The sequence below is a fragment of the Mustelus asterias genome, chromosome 2 (genome assembly GCF_964213995.1).
Source record: "Mustelus asterias chromosome 2, sMusAst1.hap1.1, whole genome shotgun sequence".
NCBI classification, from domain to species: domain Eukaryota; kingdom Metazoa; phylum Chordata; class Chondrichthyes; order Carcharhiniformes; family Triakidae; genus Mustelus; species Mustelus asterias.
In genome coordinates, this window is record NC_135802.1 from 132,316,708 (window position 1) to 132,340,072 (window position 23,365).

A 23,365-nucleotide genomic window follows, 5' to 3' on the forward strand; every position below is an offset into this window, starting at 1 on the left:
AATGGTAAGCAATGGTTTACATTTAGTGGCTACATTCACCTGCAGATATGCTTGTGAAAGATCGATTTTGCTGAATTTCTGCCCACCTGATAACCCAGCAAACAAATCTTAAATTAAAGGAAGTGGATATTGATCAGCATACAACACTGGATTTATGGTTGTTTTAAAATCACTACAAATATGAACTGAACTATCTGGTTTCATGACGGGTACAATGGGGGTAGCCCAGTCACTCATTGTAATGCAAATGTTAACAAGTTGCACAAATTCTTTTTCGACCTTGGGACGAATTGCATATGGCACCGCTCTTGCTGTGGGAGACTTTTTGGTTGACTAGTAGGCTTAATCTTGAGTTTCACTTGAACTCCCTTCATTGAGCCAAGTGCCTCTTTGAATATACTCGTGTATTTATCGAGAAGGTGCTGTAGGTCTGTTTTGGCATTGACCAAACTGTTGATAGCACTCTTGTTATGCTTTGTCTTCTCCAATCACGATCTCCCAAATAGAGCTGGAAAATTACCATGGACCACATGGAGAGCCGTCTCCACCATTTGCCGACTCAACTCTATGTTGACTACAATGTAGCCTTTTAATGGCACCTTCCATGCATCCCCTTAAAATCACATCAGCTGGTTTTAAAGGAAGATGCTTTAGCTTTTGTTGATATCTAATCTCAGGAATTAAAGATACAGCAGCACCAGTATTAGCCTCCAACCTAATACTTTGTCTATCTAACTTTGGCATCAGCCAGAATCAATGTGATTTACTTTGTATGGATAAGACTTTTCGTTGGAACTCTTCATCATATTTCTGGACATTTTCTTCCTCACAGTCATAATTATTTTCTTCCATGTTGTTAATTCTTGTAGAATGCAACTTGTTCTTCATCTTGAAGGTACTCATATTCTTCTTCTGAATATTCTTCTCAGGCGAAGCTGGTCTAACCGAATAAGTTTTTGCAATGTGAATCATTTTGCCACAATTCTTGCATTAACTGTCTTTGCTCCAGCATTTACTCGCTGAATGGCTCATTTGGCACATCTGTGACATGCTTGTTGCTGTTTTGACCTCTTCAAGGATCTTTGTTAAGTCAAGGTAAGTTTTGGTTCCTGCCTTTGCTGGGTGAACCAAGTTCTGGAGCAAATTGTAGATTTTACTTCCTGTTGTACTGAGAGAAACTGGTATGAGCAATATGTTTGCAATTTCATTCACTTGTTCAAAGTACTGAAAACACTGTGTATAGGAACTCCATGATTCATTTTCTTCATAGATTGTCACAGTCCGGAAAGGAATTGCAGCTTTAAAAAGTGTATGGATGCAAGCAACAAGAACACTTGAGATTAGTTTATTTATTACGGTTACAAGTAGGCTTACATTAACACTACAATGAAGTTACTGGGAAAATCCCCTAGTCGCCACACTCTGGCACCTGTTCAGGTACACTGAGGGAGAATTTAACATGGTCAATGCACCTAACCAGCACATCATTTGGGCTGTGGGCGGAAACCCATGCACTCATGAGGAGAACGTGCAGACAGTGAACTAAGCTGAGAATTGAACCTGGGTCACTGGTGCTGAGATGGAGAAATTGGATTATAAGGAGCGATTGTGTAAATGGGGGCACGTTCTCACTGAAAAACAGAGATTAAGAGGTGGAATTATTTCTGTTTTAAGATTTAAAAAGGACAGGATAACATAGATGATACTGCGGATGTTGGAAATCCAAAATAAAAACAGAAAATGCTGGAAATACTGATGAAAAGTCACAGACCTGAAATATATGGATTTTACGTCCTCGCTCGTCCCGAAATCCTGCCCGAGGTCAACTGACCTTTCCATGTGCCATGTTCAGCTCTGATTTCCGCGGCAGGTGGGGCAGTAAAATTGTAGCCATTAACTCTGCTTTTCTCTCCACAGATCCTGCCTGACCCTGTTCATTACTTCCAACTTTTTCTGTTTAATTTACAAAGTACACCATAACAAGCCCAGAACTGTTGAACCAGATGGGTAAATTCAAAGCCAAGCTGCAAAAACAATATTTTAGTGATCAGTTTCCCCAGGGTTAGTATTGATTCATTCAAATGCAAATGAGAAAGATTTATTTCAGATAGGATACATATCAGTAAGTGAGTAATTGGAGATGTGAAAAGTGTGGCATGCTTAGGAGAAAAAAAGCACCCCTGGATCTGTTGCAGTTTTCTTCCAATTATTATCGTGCTGGATTAATTAGAGGTGGCGATTAATTACGATAATTAGTTAACTCCATTATCTTTCAATCATGTGGCTACCAGGAGGCGAACAAAAGAGACTCTTCCACGAACAATGCATGTTACTTTTGGCCGCTCCCAATTTGAGTTTTTGTTTTATGCTGTGGTTACTATGTTTCCAAATCTAAATTCAGTATATAAAACATTCTGCTACTACTAAATCACATCAGCCATAACAACCAGTTTTCATCCCGTCGCCAAAGTTACAAGCCCCGCATACAAACAATGTCTTGACTTATTGAACAGTATTTTTTTAAAGTTACCATTTCCCCTTCTATAAGATCACCACCTGTTCAGGGAGTAAAGTCTGTAGGCTGATACTTGGGGTGGGTGGGTTTTGTCGGAATGTGTGAAATTAACTATCCAAGGTCTGATTCCCTAAATAGAAACCAATGTTTCTTAAAATTTGCTCCTGAATATGAACATATGAATCCGTCACTTATGCACACACATCGTGGTGATCCCATTATCCTCGTCTGCTTGTAGAGGATAAAATAGCTTTGGAAGTAGCCAGGGGGTTAAATGATAGTTACAATGGAAGGTTCCCGGGTGGAAAGTGTTAAAAGTGTAGAGCAGAGAGAGAGAGCCCTGTTCACATCCTCTGTGCTGGGAGGCACTCCGCGTGGTGTGGTTCACTGGAGCTTCTCCTTCCCCAGCCCAGCTCCGTCCAAATGCAGGGACAGGAGCACAGGGGGGGCTCCTTCGCCATCCATCGCTGCCTGGGTCTATTAGGCAGCAGCTAAGAGGGAGAGAGAAAGAGGGTCTTTTATTTGGAGGGATGGAGGCGAGGCAGAGGATTCAGCTCGGGTTCGTCACGCTGCTGCTGTTCGTGGTGGTGAGCTGCTACTGGTTTTATCGGATTCAGTCGGATGGGAGGTGGGATAAATTGAAGAATCCCGGCAGGTCACTCCCGCGGGGAGAGGCACCCGGCTGGGAGGCTGTGTGCGACTCCTTCTTCCAGGGGAAGAGGGTGTTCCTGTGGAAACGGGAGCCGCCGGCAGCTTCCCTCCAGCCGGGGGGCTCGGAGTACTGCAGCGGACTGCGGGCGCTGCTTCACTGTGCCCGGAGCCCGCTCACCGCCGAGGAGAAGAGCTTCCCGCTGGCCTTCATCATCACCGTGCACAAGGAGTTTGACACCTTCGAGAGCCTCTTCAAGGCCATTTACCGACCGCATAACCTCTACTGCATCCACGTGGACGAGAAGTCGCCGGGCCACTTCCACACCAAACTCCAGCGGCTGCAGAGCTGCTTCGGCAACGTCTTCCTCGCCTCCAGGATGGAGCCCATCATCTATGGCGGGATCTCCCGCCTGCAGGCGGACATCAACTGCCTGACTGACCTCGTCAGGCTCAGGACCAACTGGAAATACGTCCTCAACCTGTGCGGCCAGGACTACCCGCTCAAAACCAACCTGGAAATCATTCGCCACCTCAAAACCTTCAAAGGCAAGAACATTACCCCCGGCATCCTGCCCCCCGAACATGCCAAAGGCCGCACCAGGTTCGTGTACAAGCAGGTTCTGTCCGCGAGGAAGTCCTATATGGTCAGGACTAAACAGCAGAAGTCGCCCCCTCCCCACAACCTGACCATTTATTTTGGCTCGGCTTACTATGCCCTGACTATCGATTTCGTTGAATTTATTTTGAAAGACCAGCGAGCTTTGGATTTGTTAAACTGGTCTAAAGACGCATACAGTCCTGATGAACACTACTGGGTAACACTCAACAGGATACCAGGTAGGTGCAACATCAGCATGAGGAGGGGTATGGACAGGGTGGATAGAATCCTAACAATGCAGAAGGAGGTCATTTTACCCATGGAGCCTGTACCAACAACAATCCCACCCAGGTCCTATCCCTGTAATCCTGTAGTCCCCCTGACACTAATGGTCAATTTAGCATAGCCAATCAACCTAACCCACACACATCTTTGGACTGTGGGAGGAAACCGGAGCACCCGGAGGAAATCCATGCAGACATGGGGAGAACATGCAAACTCCACACAGTCACCCGAGGCTGGAATCGAACCCCGGTCCCTGGCGCTGTGAGGCAGTAATGCTAACCACTGTGTCACTCTGCTGCCCTGGGAGCAGCTATTCCCCTTAGATGAAGGGTCAGTCACAAGGGGACACAAGTTCAAGGTGAGAGGCAAAAGGCTTAGGGGGGATGTGAGGCAAAACTCTTTTACCCAGAGGGTGGTGACGATCTGCAATGTGCTGCCTTGGGAGGGTGGTAAAGGAGAGTTGCCTCACATCCTTTTAAAAAGTACCTGGATAGCACCTGCACATCATGACATTCAAGACTATGGGCCAAGTGCAAGCAAATGGTAGGAGTTCAGGGCTGGAATTTTACCCCTTTCCCGCCCCCAAATCGGGGCAGGCAAGGCTCACAATGAAATTCTCCGTTGGCCTTGGGCAGGATTTTACGAGTCTCACCCAAGCGAGGTTGTAAAATTCCGACCAGCTGTTTCTTGCGTGTCAGTGCAAACTCGATGAACCAAAGGGCCTCTTCTGCATCCTGCGATTCCCATCAAGAATGGCACTGTGCCTTTAGATTCCAGCTTTCATATTGTTTGGGATAAAAACAGAAAATGCTGGAAAAACTCCGCAGGCCTGGCAGCATCTGTAGGGAGAGAAACAGTTAACATTGAGTCCATGTGACTTCAGAGCTGAAAAGAGATAGAAATGTGATAGATTAAATGGGAGGGTGGGTGCAGAATAGAAGGTTGTGGATAAGTAGGAGCTAAGGAGCAACTGACAAAGATGTCATGGAAACATGGTAGTATTAATGATTAAAGAGTTGCTGGTAGTGGCGTACAAGTAAAATATCAGATTGTGTTAATAGGAGAACAAAAGTCAGTGCTCAGTGAAAGCAAAACTGAAGAACAAGTGTGGGGGAGGGAGAGTCGATGGCATTAGGACAAACCAATCTTTTTGGCCAACCAAATAAACTAAATTAAATTAACATGGGGACAAATTAAAATGGGCAGCATTGGGACAAACCAAGGAAACAATAAACAGAGGTCAAGATGGAGGGGAAAGTTCACAGTCTAAAGTTATTAAACTCAATGTTGAGTCCAGAAGGCTGTAACTTGCCTGATCAGAAGATGTGTTGTTCATCTAGTTTGCATTGGGCATCACTGGAACATCGCAGCAGGCCAAGGATGGACATGTGGGCATGAGAGCAAGATGCTGAGTTGAAATGGCAAGCAACAGGAGGTTGGGTCATGCTTGTGGACTGAGTAAGGTATGTTGCAAAGCAGTCACCCAGTCTGCGTTTAGTCTCCCCAGTATAGAGGAGACTGCAATGGGAGCAGTGCATATAGTAGAGCATTGAAAGAGATGCAAGCTGTTTTGGACCTTGAACAATGAAGAGGTAAAGGGGCAGGTATTGCACATTCTGCAACTGTATGGGAAGGGGATGAAGCATTGGGTGATGGAGGAGTGGACCAGGGTGTCAGGGAGGGAGCCTGTGGTATGCTGACAGGAGGGTAAGCGGAAGATGTGTTTAGTGATGGCACCATGCTGGAGCTGGTGGACATGGAAGAGGATGATCCTTCTATGCAGAGGCTGGTGGGTTGAAAAGTGAGCACATGAGGGACCTTGTCATGACTCTGTGAGGGAGGGGAAGGGGTGAGGGTGTGTTACAGCATTTTGAACTCAACATTGACTTCAACAACTTTAGACTGTGAACTTTCCTCTCCATCTTGACCCCTCTGTTTTTGTTTCCTTGGTTTGTACCAATGCTAACACCATATTTCCCTCCCCCCACAAGACCATCTGTCACTTGTTCTTCAGTTTTACTTTCACTGAGCACAGACCTTTGTTCTCCTGTTAGCACATTCTGCTCTCTCATCTTATGCCACTATTAGCACTTCTTTAGTCCTTAATGCTACTGTCAACACTCCCTTTGTTTTGTGTCCATGACAACTTTGTTAATCTCTCCTTAGCTCTGACCTATCCCTGACCTTCTATTCTGCCCCATCCCCTTTCCAACTATATAATCCACCACATTTCTACCCCTCTTCAGTTCTGAAGAAAAGTCATACGGACTTGAAACGTTAACTCAGTTCCTGTCTCTACTGATGCTGCCAGACTTGCTGAGTTTATCAAGCATTTTTTACACAGAGGGTGTTGGGTGCCTGGAACTTGCTGCCGGGGGGAATAGTGGAAGCAGATACAATAGTGACTTTTAAGGGGCGTCTTGACAAATACATGAATAAGATGGGAATGGAGGGATATGGTCCCCGGAAGGGTAGGGGGTTTTAGTTCAGTCGGGCAGCATGGTCGGTGCAGGCTTGGAGGGCCGAATGGCCTGTTCCTGTGCTGTAATTTTCTTTGTTCTCCCTTTGTTCATTTCTGTTTTTATTTCAGATTTCCAATATCTGCATAATTTTGCTTTTATTTGACACTTTTTGCGAAGTAGATTCAAATTTAGGCCTGAATGTTGAGTGTCTGCAGCTACTCAGATGCGTGGATCCAAGCCCCACTCCAGAGATTTGAGCACATGATGTAGTGAGGGTGTGCGGCACTGTCAAAGATCTCATTTTTTGGATGAATCTTAAACTGAGATCCCATATGGCACTCACTCGCAGGTGGGCCTAAGATCCCATGGCACTATTTTAACAAAGAGACAAAATCTATCTCTCCACCATCATTAGCTTACAAACGATGATCTGGTCTATATACAGTTGCTTGTGGAAGCTGTGTGCATATTGACTGCCACATTTTCTATATTACAATAGTACAGTTCCAAAAGTACTTTATTGGCTGTTAAAGCACTTTTTGGATATCCTGAAGTTATGAAAAGTGCTATATAAATGCATGCAATTCATTCTTTACTCTTTCTGTTATGCGTGCAGTGCAGTACAAAATGGATCGGTGCCGTTTAATCCTGGTTTTGAGTGAGTGAGCATGGGCCTATGGTACAAACTTCAACACCTCTTTTACTCAAAAGATCATCATGGCTGGTGGGGGTAGAAAGGTAGGGGTAGAAAGGTCACCTTGGTGCAGTAGTGTAAGGCTAGCCATGAAACAAGTTGGGTAAATTAAATAATGATAGTAGATTTCTGGCAGTTTCTGTTCTGCTTCTGGCAGTGCTTGGTACAGAAGCCGTGTGCTTGAAATTAGAAAAGCTCTACTCCAAACACCAACGGGGTGGCATAGTAGTTAGCACCGCTGCCTCAGCGCCAGAGACACCCGGGTTCGATTCCCGGCTTGGGTCACTGTCTGTGCGGATGATTTCCCCGTGTCTGCGTGGGTTTCCTCCCGGGTGCTCCGGTTTCCTCCCACAGTCCAAAAGACGTGCTGGTTAGGCGCAATGGCCATGCTAAATATCTCCCTCAGTGTACTCAAGCAGGCGCAGGAGTGTGGTGACTTGGGGATTTTCACAGTAACTCAATTGCAGTGTTAATGTAAGCCTACTTGTGACACTAATAAATAAACTTTAACATTCTTCACCTTCATGGTATATAAATAATTGAGTGGGTGGAATGAAAGATTTGGCAATGAGCTCGTTGCTTTCATAAATCACAAGGGCCAAGGGCCCTTAGGATTAAGCTTTCAAATTAGTAACTGGAATTGGAATAACTTGCCAGTTACTGGATATATGCTGAATAATCTTTAAAAGTAATCTCAATCTAGAGCAATGAGTCAAAGGTAAGCAACAGTTGCTTGATTTCAATATTGCATTGTCTTTATGGTTGTTGATCCCTCACCACTTTCAGTAAGGTAAAATGGTTTGCTTTGTTATACAAAAATGATATTCTGCACCATGTTGATTATAATTAGGCACTATCTGACAATGCACATTGTGATCTTCGTTACATACTATATTCTCTTGTACAGATTTTCTATAAGTGTAGTACTCAGATTTCTGACTTTTCCTGTCTAAGCTGAAATGGGGATACCTTGGGAACCACCGGAATTATAGAACAGAAGGAGACCGTTTAGTTTGGATCATGTTGCCCTCTGTCTCTGAGATTAACATGTTATAGGATCATAGAATGGTTACAGCATATAAAGAAGCCATTCAGCCCATGTACATGCTGGTTGTCTGAGAGAGCAACTCAGCTAGTCCCACCTCCCTGCCTTTTCCTCAGTCCTCATCTGTTCTTGACAATTATCCAATTCCCCTTTGAAAGTCATAATTTAATCTGTTCCACCACACCCTCTGGCAGCGCATTTCCAGATCCTAACCACTACTTGCATGACAAATTTGTCATAAGATCCTAAGAAATAGGAGCAGGTGTAAGCCATTTGGCCCAACATGCCGCCTCTGCCCTTCACTAATGTCATTGCTGATCTAATTGTGGCCTTATTTACTTCACTTTATTCCTTTCCTTGCCGCAGCTGCCCATAACCCTTAACTCTCCCCTTGATCAAAAATCTGCCAAACTCAGCTTTGAATATATTCAATGAACTGGCTTACATTGCTCTTTGGGAAAGAGAATTCTAAAGATGAATGAACTTCTGAGAGAAGCAATTTCCCCTCCTCCTCTATCTTAAATGGGAAACCATTTTATTTTTAAACTGTGCCCGCTAGTTCCAGATTCCCCAAAGAGTAGAACTATCCTCTCAGGATCTACCTGTCAGATCCCCTCAGAATGATGTCTCATTCTAAAAGCCAAAGAATATAAGCCCAAACTGTCCAACATTTCCTCATTGGACAATGCCTTCATCCCAGAAGTCGGCCTAGTGAACTTACCATGAACTTTGTGCAAATTGGCTTCTGCATTTCCCAACTTTACAAGTCAGTGTTCAAGCAATGGGAGACATTCAAGGAGGATATCAAGAGGATTTAAAACAAATATGTTCCCACAAAGAAAAAAGGGAATGGGGGGGGTGCTGTTGACATCCAAACATAGAACCCCACCAATATCAACAGCATACAGCACAGGATGTGGCAATTCTTTGATAAGGAACCAAGAGCAGAAAGCTCAAGTGTACTAAGTGCAGGGGTGAAATTTTGAAAAAGAAAATTAAGAAAGCAAAGAAATGATGTTTTTTTTAAAAAAGCATGGAAAACCCAAAAGTTTTATGAATACACAAACAGCAGGAGAATAACCAAGGAAAGGTTGGAGAGCAAAAGGTTTCAAGACAGAAGATTTAGGACTGAGTTGAGGAGGAACTTCTTCACACAAAGGGTTGTGAATCTGTGGAATTCCCTGCCCAGTTGAGGCTACCTCGTTGAATGTTTTTAAGGCAAGAATAGATAAATTTTTGAACAGTAAAGGAATTAAGGATTACGGTGAGCAGGCGGGTGAGTGGAGCTGAGTCCACAAAAAGATCAGCCATGATCTTATTGAATGGCGGAGCAGGCTCGAGGGGCCAGATGGCCTACTCTTGCTCCTAGTTCTTATGTCTACAGATTCTCAAAGTTAGCAAGACGAGTAAATAAGTTTGTTAAGACACAGGATACTTTTCTTGCCTAACTGAGGCATAGTATGAGCAAGGTGATTATGCTAGAACTGTAAAAAGCACTAAGAGTGGATAGGATGCAGCAGGAACAGTAGTATTAGGAATACCACATGTCTAGAAGGTATCTATGTTCATGGCACTATAGTTAAGCCACAGCTAGAGTAGTGTGTACAGTCCTGGTCATTGCATTATAGAAAATATATAATCTCACTAAAGTGCGCATAGAGGAAGTTTGCAAAGATGTTGCCAGGAATCGAGGATTTTGGCATGAAACACTTGGACAGACTAGGGTTGTTTCCTTTGGAACAGAGAACTGAGGGGAAATTTAATTGGGGTGTACAAAATTGAGGGGCATAGAGTAGATAGGAAGAACATACACCCTTAGCAAAGAGATGAATAACCTGGAGCAATAGATTTACAGTAATTACCAGAAGAGAGGCGTTGCAGAGAAATATTTTCACCCAAAGAATGATGTGTGGAATTTGCACTCCGAAAGGGTGGTAGAGGCAGAAACTCTCATTGTTAAACCCACATTGCATTGAAATCACTTGACGTGTGGTGACCTTGACAAATAACTTGCAATTGGGGTTAGGCTCAGTAGCTCCCTTTTTCAGTAGCATGGACATCATGAGCCCAGTGACCTTTCCACACTGTAATTTCCTATGTTTCTAAAGATGACACTTCACAGCCGATTAAGTCCTTTTTCAAAGTGTTTTGGGATGTCTGAGGCTGTGAAAATTTAAAGTTGCCGATTTATTTTACCTTGCATTCCTAGCTGTGCTTCAGAGTCATTTGCTTCTGAATCTATTGATTTTGAGTGGTAATTAAAAATCAACGTGGTTACTGAAAGGTGATTTGGCCCACAAGCTGTGGGTGAAGCTTAGAATGTGTTTCATCGATTAGGAAGTCTTCATATGAAGATTTGCAGAATAAATAGATTCATTGCAGTTTTCACAGCAACCTCACAGGATCTTACAATGTGCCCAGTATTCATGATAATTACTACTCTCTGGGGAAAGAGAACTACCTAACATCCAGTCAATTCCTACCCTTGTGCAGTTTAAACTGCTGCTGAACCCTCATTCTGCCTGGATATATATTTTTATTATGGGCAATGCTTCCTTTTCTCCGATGTATTCGGCAGTTCCAGTTTACCTCTTGCTTCATTGTGAATCTTTTTTTTTTACCAGAAAGCTCCCAAGTATAAAATAAACAGATCACTGTATTGCAGGGGGACCATAATCTTACCAAGCTAGAAAAATGTTACGGTCCCTTAATGTACACACTGGGATCTTTCCAAAAAAATGAATATCAGTTGGTTTTCTTGTGAATTTGAACACCAATAGCACAGGGTTTCTCCACCAGTTTCACATCTCAAGCAGCGAGATATTTAAAATATCCTCCTCCTCTACTCGGGGGCGGGGGGGGGCCAACAACGTCTGTTCATACTTTTTTGATATTAATAGAGCACCCATCACAAATGTCATGGAGACTTTAGATTAATGTGCTCTGATGACCCTTTTTAAATCTGGGACTTGTTACTGTACTTTTGCATGCTGCTACAAATATACAGTATGAGGAATCATATTCGAACTAATACTTTATGGAATTCGTAGAGGCTTAAGTATTGCTGAAAAAAAATGTTGAAGCTTTTGGTCTTGCACTGCACTCATCAGGACAATTTGCAAGAATACCGAATGTGAAAGGAACAACAATTTATACTTCATGAGAAGAGTGCTGATTGGTTGGGAAGTGGACTCGGGCAGAGGCATCACCATTGAGAATGCATCAGTTAACTGATGACTGACAGTTAACTGCTAAGCTAATACAAGGAAGTATAAATTGTTGTTTCCTTTTTACATTTGGTATTCTTGTGAATTTTCCTGATTGAATGCAAGATGAAAAGCTTTGACACCATGTTTTCTTTCATCCAATGATTTAGGAAGGCTTTAATGATGAGGCTTGGATTTTGCTGTGGTAATGATGCCAAAACTGCCGTTACAATGCTAAAACTGGCAGCAACTTTGGGTGTGCACAGAATAACGCGGAAATCCAGAAGTTGCTGTCAGTGAATTTATGCTGCACCTTTAAGGTGTTCCTGAGCGGTTTCCACAGATTGCAATTAAATTTGATGAAACCTTCCGCTATTCGACTCCTTTAAAAACCCTTGAAAGGGTTGCACCATTTTGAATGAGGTTTAACTAGGTATGTAAAGGTGTACCGACTACTTAGTTACTGCTAAACTGCCCTTACTGGATCTGAAAGAATTTATTTTTAAAAGGTCAAAATTCTCCAAAATTAAAAAATCTGCATTTAAAAAAAATATATTTTTCATTTTGCAAGTTTATTTATCTTTGGAGAAGGAATTCCTTCTCTCAGAAGGTCATCGATGTTTGGAATTCTTGCCACAAGAGAGCAGGAGGAGGCTGGGTCATTGAATATATTCAAGGCTGAGTTGGGTTTTTGATCTACAAGGGAGTTGATGGAGCCGATGATTATGGATGGCGGACAGAGTGGTGGAGCTGAGGTGACAATTGGGTCAGACATGATCTGATAGAATGCCAATGCAGGCTGAAGAGGCCAAATGGCCTCTTCCTCCTATTTTCTGTGTAACACAAGTTAAAATCAGCTAATTAAAAATTTAGATTAAAAGCAAAGGGTTTCAGTGATTTTGAATGATTTTCTATGTATGAGTACATTAATATGATTTGCTGCTCGTGGCATTATAGCGACTGATTGCAAAGAGAACCCCTCAATCTGCTGCCAGAACTAATTTGCCATCAGGAGAGGGGAAACACACCCCCTCCCTCCCCCTGAGATTGTTAGATCATTGTGGACAGCTTCCTTCAAAACCAACAGCAAGTATCCTTGCCTCGCCATGATCTGCAAAATCTGGCCCGCAAGTCTTCACCCTGGAGTTCTATGGCTCAGAACCATTCCTTGAGAGACATTTGGAAGATTAATTTCCAATTAATCTATCAACATTGCACAATTATAGGCTAATTGGAAATTTCCAATGCTTATCATTAATCCAAATGGAAATTTTAACCAAGGAATTTAGCAGTTCCATTGTATTATTGATAACAGTTTGTAATGTAAGGTTCTTTTTAAACACACAGATTGGTTTTCAGTATTTTGTAGTTGCAGTTATCAGTATTAATGCTACATATCCATCCTTCAGGTGTACCTGGTTCAATGCCATCGGCAGCCTGGGAAGGGAACTTGCGTGCCATAAAATGGAGTGATCAAAAAAACCATGATGTTTGCCACGGTAATTTGTTTAAATTTAAACTTTGATTCCTAATATACATTGACTATTTGGGTAAAATTTACTTTTTCAATTTTGTTCTCATTCTGTATTATTAGTAATATCGCTCCTCAATACTGAAGTGTAACCACATCTGTTGATTGTATTGAAACACTATCTCCCTTCTTTGAGTGATATTTTTGCCTGTTCGCTATGTTATGGAGGTGAAATCGTTTGGATTGATTTGCATGTGACACAATCCTTCTGCTTTCCTCCATTTGCCTTTTATTATGAGACCTATACAAAGTAATAGGGTGAGCACTTGTATAGAACGTTGGTTCGGCCGCATTTGGAATACTGCGCCCAGTTCTGGTCGCCACACTACCGGAAGGACGTGGAGGCTTTAGAGAGAGTGCAGAGGAGGTTAACCAGGATGTTGCCTGGTATGGAAGGGCTTAGTTATGAGGAGAGATTGGGTAAACTGGGGTTGTTCTCACTGGAAAGACGGAGGATGAGGGGTGACCTAATAGAGGTGTATAAAATTATGAAAGGAATAGATAGGGTGAACGGTGGGAAGCTTTTTCCCAGATCGGTGGTGACGTTCACGAGGGGTCATAGGTTCAAGGTGAGGGGGGGGGGGGGGGGAGGTTTAACACGGATATCAGAAGGACGTATTTTACACAGAGGGTGGTGGGGGCCTGGAATGCGCTGCCGGGCAAGGTGGTGGAGGCGGGGACACTGGGAACGTTTAAGACTTATCTCGATAGCCACATGAACGGAGTGGGAATGGAGGAATACAAAAGAATGGTCTAGTTTGGACCAGGGAGCGGCGCGGGCTTGGAGGGCCGAAGGGCCTGTTCCTGTGCTGTATTGTTCTTTGTTCACTTGTATCAAGAACTGTGTCAGAGCGCCCAGTTATTGTGGGGAAATACTTGTGGAGGTTCTGATCAGATATGGAGAAACAATAGCCTAATAGTAATATCACTGGACAAGTCAGGGCACAGGCTAATACTCTGGAGCTATAGGTTCAACTTCCACCATAAAAGATGGTGGAATTTAAATTCAGTTAATAAATCTGCAAGTCCAGTCTTCACATTTGAGGATAACCTCCATTGTATTGTGTGGCACTACCACAGTACCAAATTGGATATATTTCGAACAAATCTAGCAACTCCACACTGGACATCTATGAGGCACTGTAGGCCGTCAGCAGCAGACTTGTATTCAACCAAAACTGTAACCTTATGGCCTGGCATATTCCCCATTCTGACCCCTTGACAGCGTTGTCAAGCCGCACTTACTCAGTAATCACCTGCTCGCTGATGTTCAGTTGGGTTATGCTGGAGCCACTTAGCTCCTGACCTCATGGACAACATGGAAGAAGAGCTGACCTCGAAGTGAGCTCAGAGTAATTTCACTTGACATCAAGGCAGCATTTGACCGAGGGTAGCAGCAAGGAATCCTAGCAAAACTGGAGTCAATGGGAATCAGGAAAATCTCTCCGTTGTTGGAGTCGTACCTAGCACGAAGAAAGATGGTTATGGTTGTTGGAGGTCAAGCATCTTAGTCTCAGGGCATCTGCTTAGAATACCTACAATGCAGAAGGAGGCCATTCGGCCCATCGGGTCTGCACCGACAACAATCCCACCCAGGCCCCATCCCCGCAACCCCACACATTTACCCTACTAATCTCTCTGACATCCCCCTAACACTAAGGAGCAATTTAGCATGGCCAATCAACCTAACCCGCACATTTTTGGCACGACCAAGGCACAACCATCTTTTGCTACTTCATCAATGACCTTCTCTCCATCATAAAGTCAGAAGTGGGGATGTCCGCTGATGACTATACAGTGGCAGCAGTGTGTGCCATCTACAAGATGCACTGCCGCAACTCAACAAACCTCTTTCAATAGTACCTTCCAAACATGTGACCTCTACTGCCTGAAGGACAAGGGCAACAAACATATGGGAACACCTTCACTTTCAAGTTCCCCCTCCAAGCCACACACCATCCTGACTTAGAACTATATTACCTGCCCTTCACTGTGGTGGGTCAAAGTCCAGGAACTCCCATCTTAACAGCACTGTGGACTACAGCAGTTCAAGAAAGCGGCTCACAGCAACTTTCGCAAGGACAGATAGGGATGGGCATTAAATGCTGGCAAACCCCATGAATGAATCCATTTTTAAAAAATTCATGTGTTATGCGCCTATGTATTTGTTTTTCGTACTTCTGTTAGCATTTAATTATTAGTTAGGCTGTTTATCATTAACACCAGATAGCTTAAATTTCTTACAATATATGCAATAGTAATTCAATGTATACTTAATATTTACAACCACATCTCTTAAGACATAGGAGCAGAAGGAGACCATTCAGCCCATTGAGTCTGCTCCGCCATTCAATGAGATCATCACTGCTCTGATTTGATAATCCTCAACCCCACTTTCCTGTCTTATCCCCGTAACCCTTGATTCCCTTACTGATTAAATGTCTGTTGATCTCAGCCTTGAACATACTTAATGACCCAGCCTCTACTGGGCAAATAAAGAATGGGGTAAAGAATTCCATGGATTCACAACCCTCAGAGAAGAAATTCTTCCTCATCTTTGTCTTAAACGGGAGACCCCTTGCTCTGAGATTATGCCCTCTGGTCTTGACTCTCCCAAAGGGGAAACAACCTCTCAGCATCTACCCTGGCAAGCCCCCTTAGAATCCTATATGTCTCAACATTGCGCCTCATTCTTTTAAACTTCAATGAGTACAGTCCAACCTACTCAACCTCCCCTCAAAAGAAAACCTCTCCATACCTGATGTTAGGGGAATTCACTGGGGCCTCCAATCTGGAGGGTCCTGCATGTAGCCAAATCCAGCTAAACACAAAGGCTTGCGAGAGACAGTATGTGGTTGAAGACATTCTTTATTTGACCAGTACATATTGGGGGAGAGAGATGCAGAATGGATTCCAGCTTCTCTCTGAAACGACATCACACGAACACTTCTGATACCCTATTTTCAAAGATTCATATTCCCTTTCATCCAAACTGGATGATCCAATTACATTAATACACACTATTTACCCTGGCCAATAGCATTCTATTCCTTAGCCTAATTAGGTACTAACCTGAAAATCTTTCCCACTGTTGCCTAGCAACCTTACCTACGCAGTCTGACAAGTTCAAGGTTCCCCCTTATCACTTGTAAACTGTGGGAACTGAAAGGGAGTCCTTCCACTTAGCTAGCTATACCTTATCATCACAGTCCCCTCAGAGAGGTCAGGAGTGGAATACTTCTATTCATTTTAATTCACAATTAAATCCTTCTCTTCATACCACTATCTTAGTACCTTCCAGCTGCAAGGTCTTCCAAAGCCTTTCACTGATCAGGTTCTATACTTCATTGTTCCAGCAAATGTGGCTTATCTGGTTCTGCTTTTTCCCATTATGCTTTTAGGGCAGGCTGCCCTCGGGTAAAGCTTACAAGACATTCAAAACTTTTAAAATTACAATATTTGTTAACAATTAACTACTATTGAATTATAGACAATACCTTCATGTAATATATATGGGAGGCACATCGTAATACCTTTGGTATAAGGCACATTATGGTCCCTATTTTAAACTAGCCTACTTTGGTTTAAAAGCCCCTTAATAAGCAAGGGTTTCAACATTCCCTGTTACACTGGGTCAACCTAGTGAACCTTCTCTGGGTTGACTCCAATGCCAGTATATCTTTCCTTGGATACGGGGACCAGAGCTGTTTGCAGTATTCCAGGTGTGGTCTAACTAGTACCTTGTATGGTTTTAGCAAGACTCCCTATTTTTATACTCCATCCCCTTTGAACAAAAGACCAATATTCCATTTGCCTTCCCTATTACCTGCTGAACTTGCATGCTATCTTTTGGTGACTTATGCAAGCGAACCCCTAAATTCCTGTTGCTGCAGGTATTTGCAGTCTTTCTCCATTTAAATAATCAGATTTTTTATTCTTCCGACTTCACATTTTCGTACAGTATATTCCATCTGCCAAGTTTTTGCCCACTCATTTAACCTGTCTAAATCTCTCTGTAGACTTTTTGTGTCATCCTCACCGCTTGCCTTCCTGCCTATTTTTGTATCATCCGCAAACTTGGCAACAATACATTCACTTCCCTCGTCCAAGTCATCAATATATATTGTAAATAATCTAATGATGGTGTCTTGAGAATTTGGACCTGTTACAGTTTTCAATTCTCTCTCCTAGGCTTTATGAATCTCAATACTCACTACAAATGGGCAGGTTTTATACATTTCTCTTACTCCCTCTACATGACTGTCCATACAATTCTACATTATGTAATCATATAAAGATTAAAATAAAATTCCAACAAAGGAAATTCAACGAACATCCTTTATCGATAACTATTTTACTTCTGTAACAAGCTCTTAATTTATTAAACTACTAACTTAGCCATTATAACTCCCTTACTTTATCATATCAATGTTTTTGTTCTTGCATCATTTAATTACCCGTTTAGTTATAAACCAGTGCTTGTTTCTGTGTTGTTGGTGCCAATCAAAAAAGTAAAGATAAATTTGCAGATTTAACTGTTTTTCCCATCTTGTTAATGGCAAATCTTTAAGTCTCCCTGCTTAAGCATGAAGCTGACCAATGTTGGAGAGTCAGCCCAGGGCCTAGTGCTATTTTAAACTTGCGTATGCCTCCCTGCTAAACAAGCCAAGGCTAAAGATAATCATAGAATCCCTACAGTGCAGAAGGAGACCATTTGGCCCATCGAACAATCCCACCCAGGCTCTATCCCTGTAACCCCACGTATTTATCCTGCTAATCCCCCTGGCACTAAGTGCAATTTAGTATAGCCAATCAGCACATCTTTGGAGTGTGGGAGGAAACTGGAGCACACGTAGGAAACTGACACAGAGACGGGCAGAACATGCAAGCTCCACACAGTCACCCAAGGCTAGAATTGAATCCGGGCCCCTGGTGCTGTGAGGCAGCAATGTTAACCACTGCGCCACCATAGCATATACTACTGGTTTCTCTTTATATTGTAGTACATTTTAGCGGACTTCTGGATAATCTGCTAGGCTGCTCCCTTGCAATGCATACTTGTACAAAACACTTCATTCAGCCAATGGTTTCTACTTTTAATATTTTTTCAAAAATATTGTGTTTGAATGGCTCAATACATCCTACATGCATATGTTGTTTTTCCACCATCTTCCCTGATTTATAATTGCATCAATTTTTCAGGATCTGTAAGCTCTGTACTCCATAGCAATTGTGTAATAATTACAAAGAACTGATTTCTGGTGGCTGAGTAAATGATGAACCATTACCACTTCTGTTCTAGCATCTAGTGAAATATGAAGAGAGGAAATGGGGGTTACAAGTGGTATGAAAGAGTTTGCGAAAATGTGATGTTGTTTTCCAGAGGTGCAACCCCATTGAGATTTCAGGGGCCCATTTCTAGGATTTGGAGAGGAGGACATGACCCAAATCAAAATGTGTAAGAGTCAGATTAGCAGGGTTATTGGGAGGAAAGGGGAGCACTTGACAATGGCAACGTTTGCACCATTGCTGTGTCATTCATAAGTATTTAAAGTAACCAAACTCACTAATAAACACAATTGAATGAGGATTTGTCTTTCACTTAAATTTGGTCCAGCGATGGGAATTATAATTCCCAATCAGAATGACTGTGCACTTTCCTTGAAGCCACCTTTTATTTTTCAAAACAAAATATTGTTGGTTTTGCTGTAGGCGACGCCAGCATCAGGGCAGCTTCCAACAATTCTAGTCCCCCAAGTGATTAAAGTTTCAGTAATTTGAGGTGTGTTCTATTCTTCTCATCCCTGGGATCATTCACAAGATTTCTTTAGTAATACTAGTAACTTGAGGCCAACTTGGCTGTTAAAACAGATCACAATTCTGTACGTGCAGGACCTTTATCGTGGTACCTCTCAAAAATAGCTTTACTGTTTGGGATAGTGTTACCATTATTGGGCCTTTTCACAGGATATCCCTCGGGGTCAGGAATCAAAATAATTATTCTTGAGGGCTACTTTTTAAGGGACTACGTTTTGGTTTTCAGGGACTCCTTAAATCTAAAGATTTAAGTTAGAAACAGAAATTTGCAAACTCTTTCTACACCTCCATTATAAGCCTCACAGCATCAGGGACTTGAGTTCAATTCCAGCCTAGGGCGAGTGTCTGTGTGGAGTTTGTACATTCTCCCCGTGTCTGCGTGGGTTTCCTCCAGGTGCTCTGGTTTCTTCCCACAGTCCAAAGATGTGCAGCTAAGGTGGGGATGGGGGGCTTGCATGGGTGTAGTGGTTTGGAAGGGGCTGGATGTCTGGTGCAGTGGCTTCCAGGAATGGCTTGCAGTTCAAGGAGACGGTGGAGAAGCATTCTTGTGACTAGCACGAGATGGTTTCCCATTGAAGGCAGCACTGCAGAGTCCATGCTGTGTGAGGGGCCATGTTAATACCTGTCGAGCTTCCTTGATTGGAGCATCAGCTGACAGAGCTACTGCTTGTTTCTGTTAGTTTTTTGGATAGTGATAGCCTTTTTCCTCTGATGGAGAAATCCAGCACGAGGGGGCATGGCTTTAAATTGAGGGGGGGTAGTTATAGAACCGATGTCAGGGGTAGGTTCTTTACCCAGAGGGTGGTGAGGGATTGGAATGCCCTGCCAGCATCAGTTGTAAATGCGCCTAGTTTGGGGGCGTTTAAGAGATCCGTAGATAGGTTCATGGACGAAAAGAAATTGGTTTAGGTTGGAGGGTCACAGTTTTTTTTTTAACTGGTCGGTGCAACATCGTGGGCCGAAGGGCCTGTTCTGCGCTGTAATGTTCTATGTTCTATGTTAGTGGGGCCTGCGATGGAATGTTAGCGGTCAGCTACAGAGCCTGCCCAGCAGACAGATGGTAGGGTAACCATGGCGACATCAGTGGGGTTGACCACATATGCACCCACTCGGGGGTCGTTCATTGGGTGAGGGAATGCACGTAGTACAAACCCCAAGCCAGCAGTGACCAATGAACGCAGGATCCCAGACCGGCACGAGCTCCCCTCAAACCACTGCACCCATGCAAGCCCCCCCACTCTGCACTATGGGCAAGGCTGAGAACCCCTCCACCCGTGAAATTGGTACTCTGCTCCTCTCTCGCTTTTGTCACTGCTGACCCATTTATGTAGGTCAGCTGTAATTCTCACCTGCGTGACATCTGACCAGTGAGGGGGGACGATTGCATGCTGCGCTCGGTACTTATATTGAAATGCATGCTAAATGCGAGTTTCAACCATTTTCGGCGCAAAGCTGTTCATGCCCGGAAAACAATGTCTGGTAAGATCAGAACCTGCGTGAAACCAGGCGCTTTACTGAAATATTGCCTTGCACGCAATCTTACTACCTCACCTCACCGAACAATGGGTGGGATGAGGTCGTAAGATCGTCCCCTCTGTCTCTGGAGGAACAGCAAGATTGGAAGAGAGGGAATCTCAAATTGGAGCTGGAGCAGCCAGTATGCAAAAGATAGAATCCGTTATTGGGGAGCAGCTTCTCCCAGATGGGGTGTCCCCTAATGTTCACCCGCTCTTCCGTTTTCACCCTGCATGTTGTCACCCTCTCCGAGACACCAGCACTGGCATTTGTTGGCCCCAGTCCATGGAGGAATCGTAATGTTAAGACAATATTTTACAGGTGTGACCTTTGCTGAATTTTACACCCACATCTTTGTTTTCTTGCAGATTACTTGTGATGTATCAAGGGCAAGTTTGTCCCCCAGCTCCCCTCATTATTAAGAACCCTTACCTGAGTTTCTTTGTTACTGAACACTGATGTAAGCAGGCCGCATGTCTTGTATGATTTGGAATGTACTTTGTCTAATATCTAGACAAAAGATAACAAAATCTAGGCATTTTAAGAAGAAACCCTACTCCACACTGATACAGCAATGTACCACATTCCATTATGTGATTCCGTTTTCTACAACAAACAGGCTAATTTTTGCAATTAATTAGGCCAAATTTTGGGATGTAAACCAAGTGATGGTTTATTTAGATAAATGGGTAAACAAACAGTGTAAAACAATGAATTACACACTTCGCTCTCCTCCTCCATAAATGGAAAGAAAGCGCTAGCTTTTCGTACTCTTGGGATCTCCTAAAGCAGCTTACGGCCAATTAATTACTTTTGAAGTGTAGTTGCTGTTATAATATGGGAAACATTACAGACAATTTGCATGCAAGGAGATCCCACAAACAATAATGTCATAAAAACAAAATAACCTGTTTTAATAATGTTACTTGAGGTTTAAAATTAGCTTGGGAACTGAAAGACTATAGCTGTTCATCTTTGAAATAGTACCTTGTGTTCACTTAATTTAAGCTGAGGTGGGGGTGGAGGGTCAAACAGCCTTGTTTGATGTCTCATCTGGACCCCTGACAGTGTGGCACTCCTTCAGTACAGCATTGGAGTGTTAACCCTTGATTATGGGCTCAAGTCCCTGGAGTTGGGCTTGAACCAAAGTGTCACCATTGAGCCACAGCTGACATCAGTGAAGGAAAACTATATGATCTTGAGTCATTATCCCATCTTTATTTCTAACAAAAAAATGAAAATGTTATGATTCAGCACAGATATCTTTACATCTACCTTAAAATGTGTTTAAAAGTTTAAATTTCTTTATTAGTGTCACAGGTAGGCTTACATTAACACTGCAATAAAGTTACTGTGTTGTGGACAAAGAGGAACCAGTGGATGTACTGATTTCTAAAAGACATTTGATATTGTGTCACTTCAAAGATTATTGTGGAAGATAAAAGCTCGTGGAGGGAGTAACACATTAGCATGGATAAAAGATTGTTTGCTTAACTGGAAGCAGAGAGTAGGCATAAATGGGTCTTTTTCAGATTGGCAGGATATAATGAACAGTATGCCGCAGGGATCAGTGCTGGGATCTCAACTGTTTACAATTTATATAAATGATTTGGATGAAGGGACAATTGATGTGGTTGCTAAGTTTGCTGGTGACACAAAAGTAGGAAAGTAAGTTGTGAAGAGAACATAAGGAGACTACAAAGGGGCATAGGCTAATTCAGTAGGCAAGGATCTGGCAAATGGCGTATGATGTAGGCAAATGTGTAATTGTCTATTTTGGCAGGAAGAATAAAAAGAAGCATATTATCTAAATGGTGAGAGATTGCAGAGCTTTTGAGATTCGGAGGGATCTGGGTGTCCTTGTGCATTAATCACAAAAGGATACTCTGGAGGCATAGCATGTAAGTAGGCAAGCTAATAGAAGGTTATCATTTATGGTGAGGGGACTTACAAGCGTAGGGAGGTTATGCTTCATTGTCCAGGGCACTGATGTGACCACATCAGAGGTACTTTGCCCAGTATTGGTCTCCTTATTTAAGGAAAGATATAACTGCATTAGAAGAAATACAGAGAATGTTCACCAGACTAATACCAGGAAATGAGCAGGTTATCTTATGAGGCAAGGATGGACAGGTTAGGCTTGTATCTACTGAAGTTTAGAAGAGTAAGAGATGACTTGATTGAAACCTTACCTTTAAGATCCTGAAGAGTGGATTCCTCTTGTGGGAGAATCTAGAATGAAGTTTAAAAATAAGGGGTTGCTCATTTAAGACAAAGTTGAGAACTTCTTAGAGGATTGAGAGTCTTTGGAACTGTTTCTCAAAGGGAGGTGAAAGCAGTCTTTGAATATTTTTAAGGCAGAACTGTCGATTTTTGATTAACAAGGTTATCAGGGATAGGTGGGAATGTTGGGTTGAGGTTACAATCAGATCAGCTGTAAATGTGTTGAATGGCAGAGCAGGCTTGAAGGACCGAGTGACCTGCTTCTAATGCATATGTTCGTAAAAGCTTACAACATGGTGTTGTAAAGGTTTTGTTTGTTAATACCGGGATAACAATTTCAGTCTCCTGGGGCGTGTGATAGCAATCATTCCCTTGAGTACAAGCTTTATTTCCCATGGGCTTGTTTCCCAGTTTAAAAGTTTTCACATCGGTCCTTGTATCTTCTGGGAGATTCAATTGGCAGTCATCTAGTGGAACCTGGTATCTCCAAGAAAATCCATAATTTTAAAGTGGCTCTCCTGTAACACTTATTTGAGACCTCTGTCTGGTTTATTGTGCCTTGGCAACTGCTCTATTTTAAACCACAGTCAGTGTGAATTACGAATACAGAGCTTTAACATAGGCTAGGTGTTGACGTATTAATCGGGTGTTAATTTTAAAAGGGAACTGGCTGAAATTATTTTTTAAACACTTGAGACAAGCCTCCAAACGTGCCTTGTAACAGAGGAGTTAACATTGAAGACTTGAAGTCATAAGAGCCAGAGGAGATCATTCTGCCCCATATGCTGCAACTATCCAATTGATCTCACCACTACTTTCCCTG

The 23,365-nt window shown here is 42.8% G+C and overlaps 1 protein-coding gene across 2 annotated transcripts in view; it reads left to right on the top strand.

The window, feature by feature from the left end:
• The first annotated feature begins 2,089 nt into the window (after positions 1-2,089).
• Positions 2,090-23,365, top strand: part of LOC144503838 (N-acetyllactosaminide beta-1,6-N-acetylglucosaminyl-transferase-like) — a 69,902-nt gene continuing 48,626 nt past the window's right edge. Inside the window, exons 1-2 of one of the 2 annotated variants that reach the window (XM_078228777.1) lie at positions 2,090-4,003; positions 12,866-12,955. In XM_078228777.1, the coding sequence (XP_078084903.1) occupies positions 3,046-4,003; positions 12,866-12,955 (1,048 nt within the window). In that variant the 5' untranslated portion in view covers positions 2,090-3,045. The remainder of the gene's footprint in view (positions 4,004-12,865; positions 12,956-23,365) is intronic. The other variant, XM_078228786.1, reaches the window with a different exon arrangement.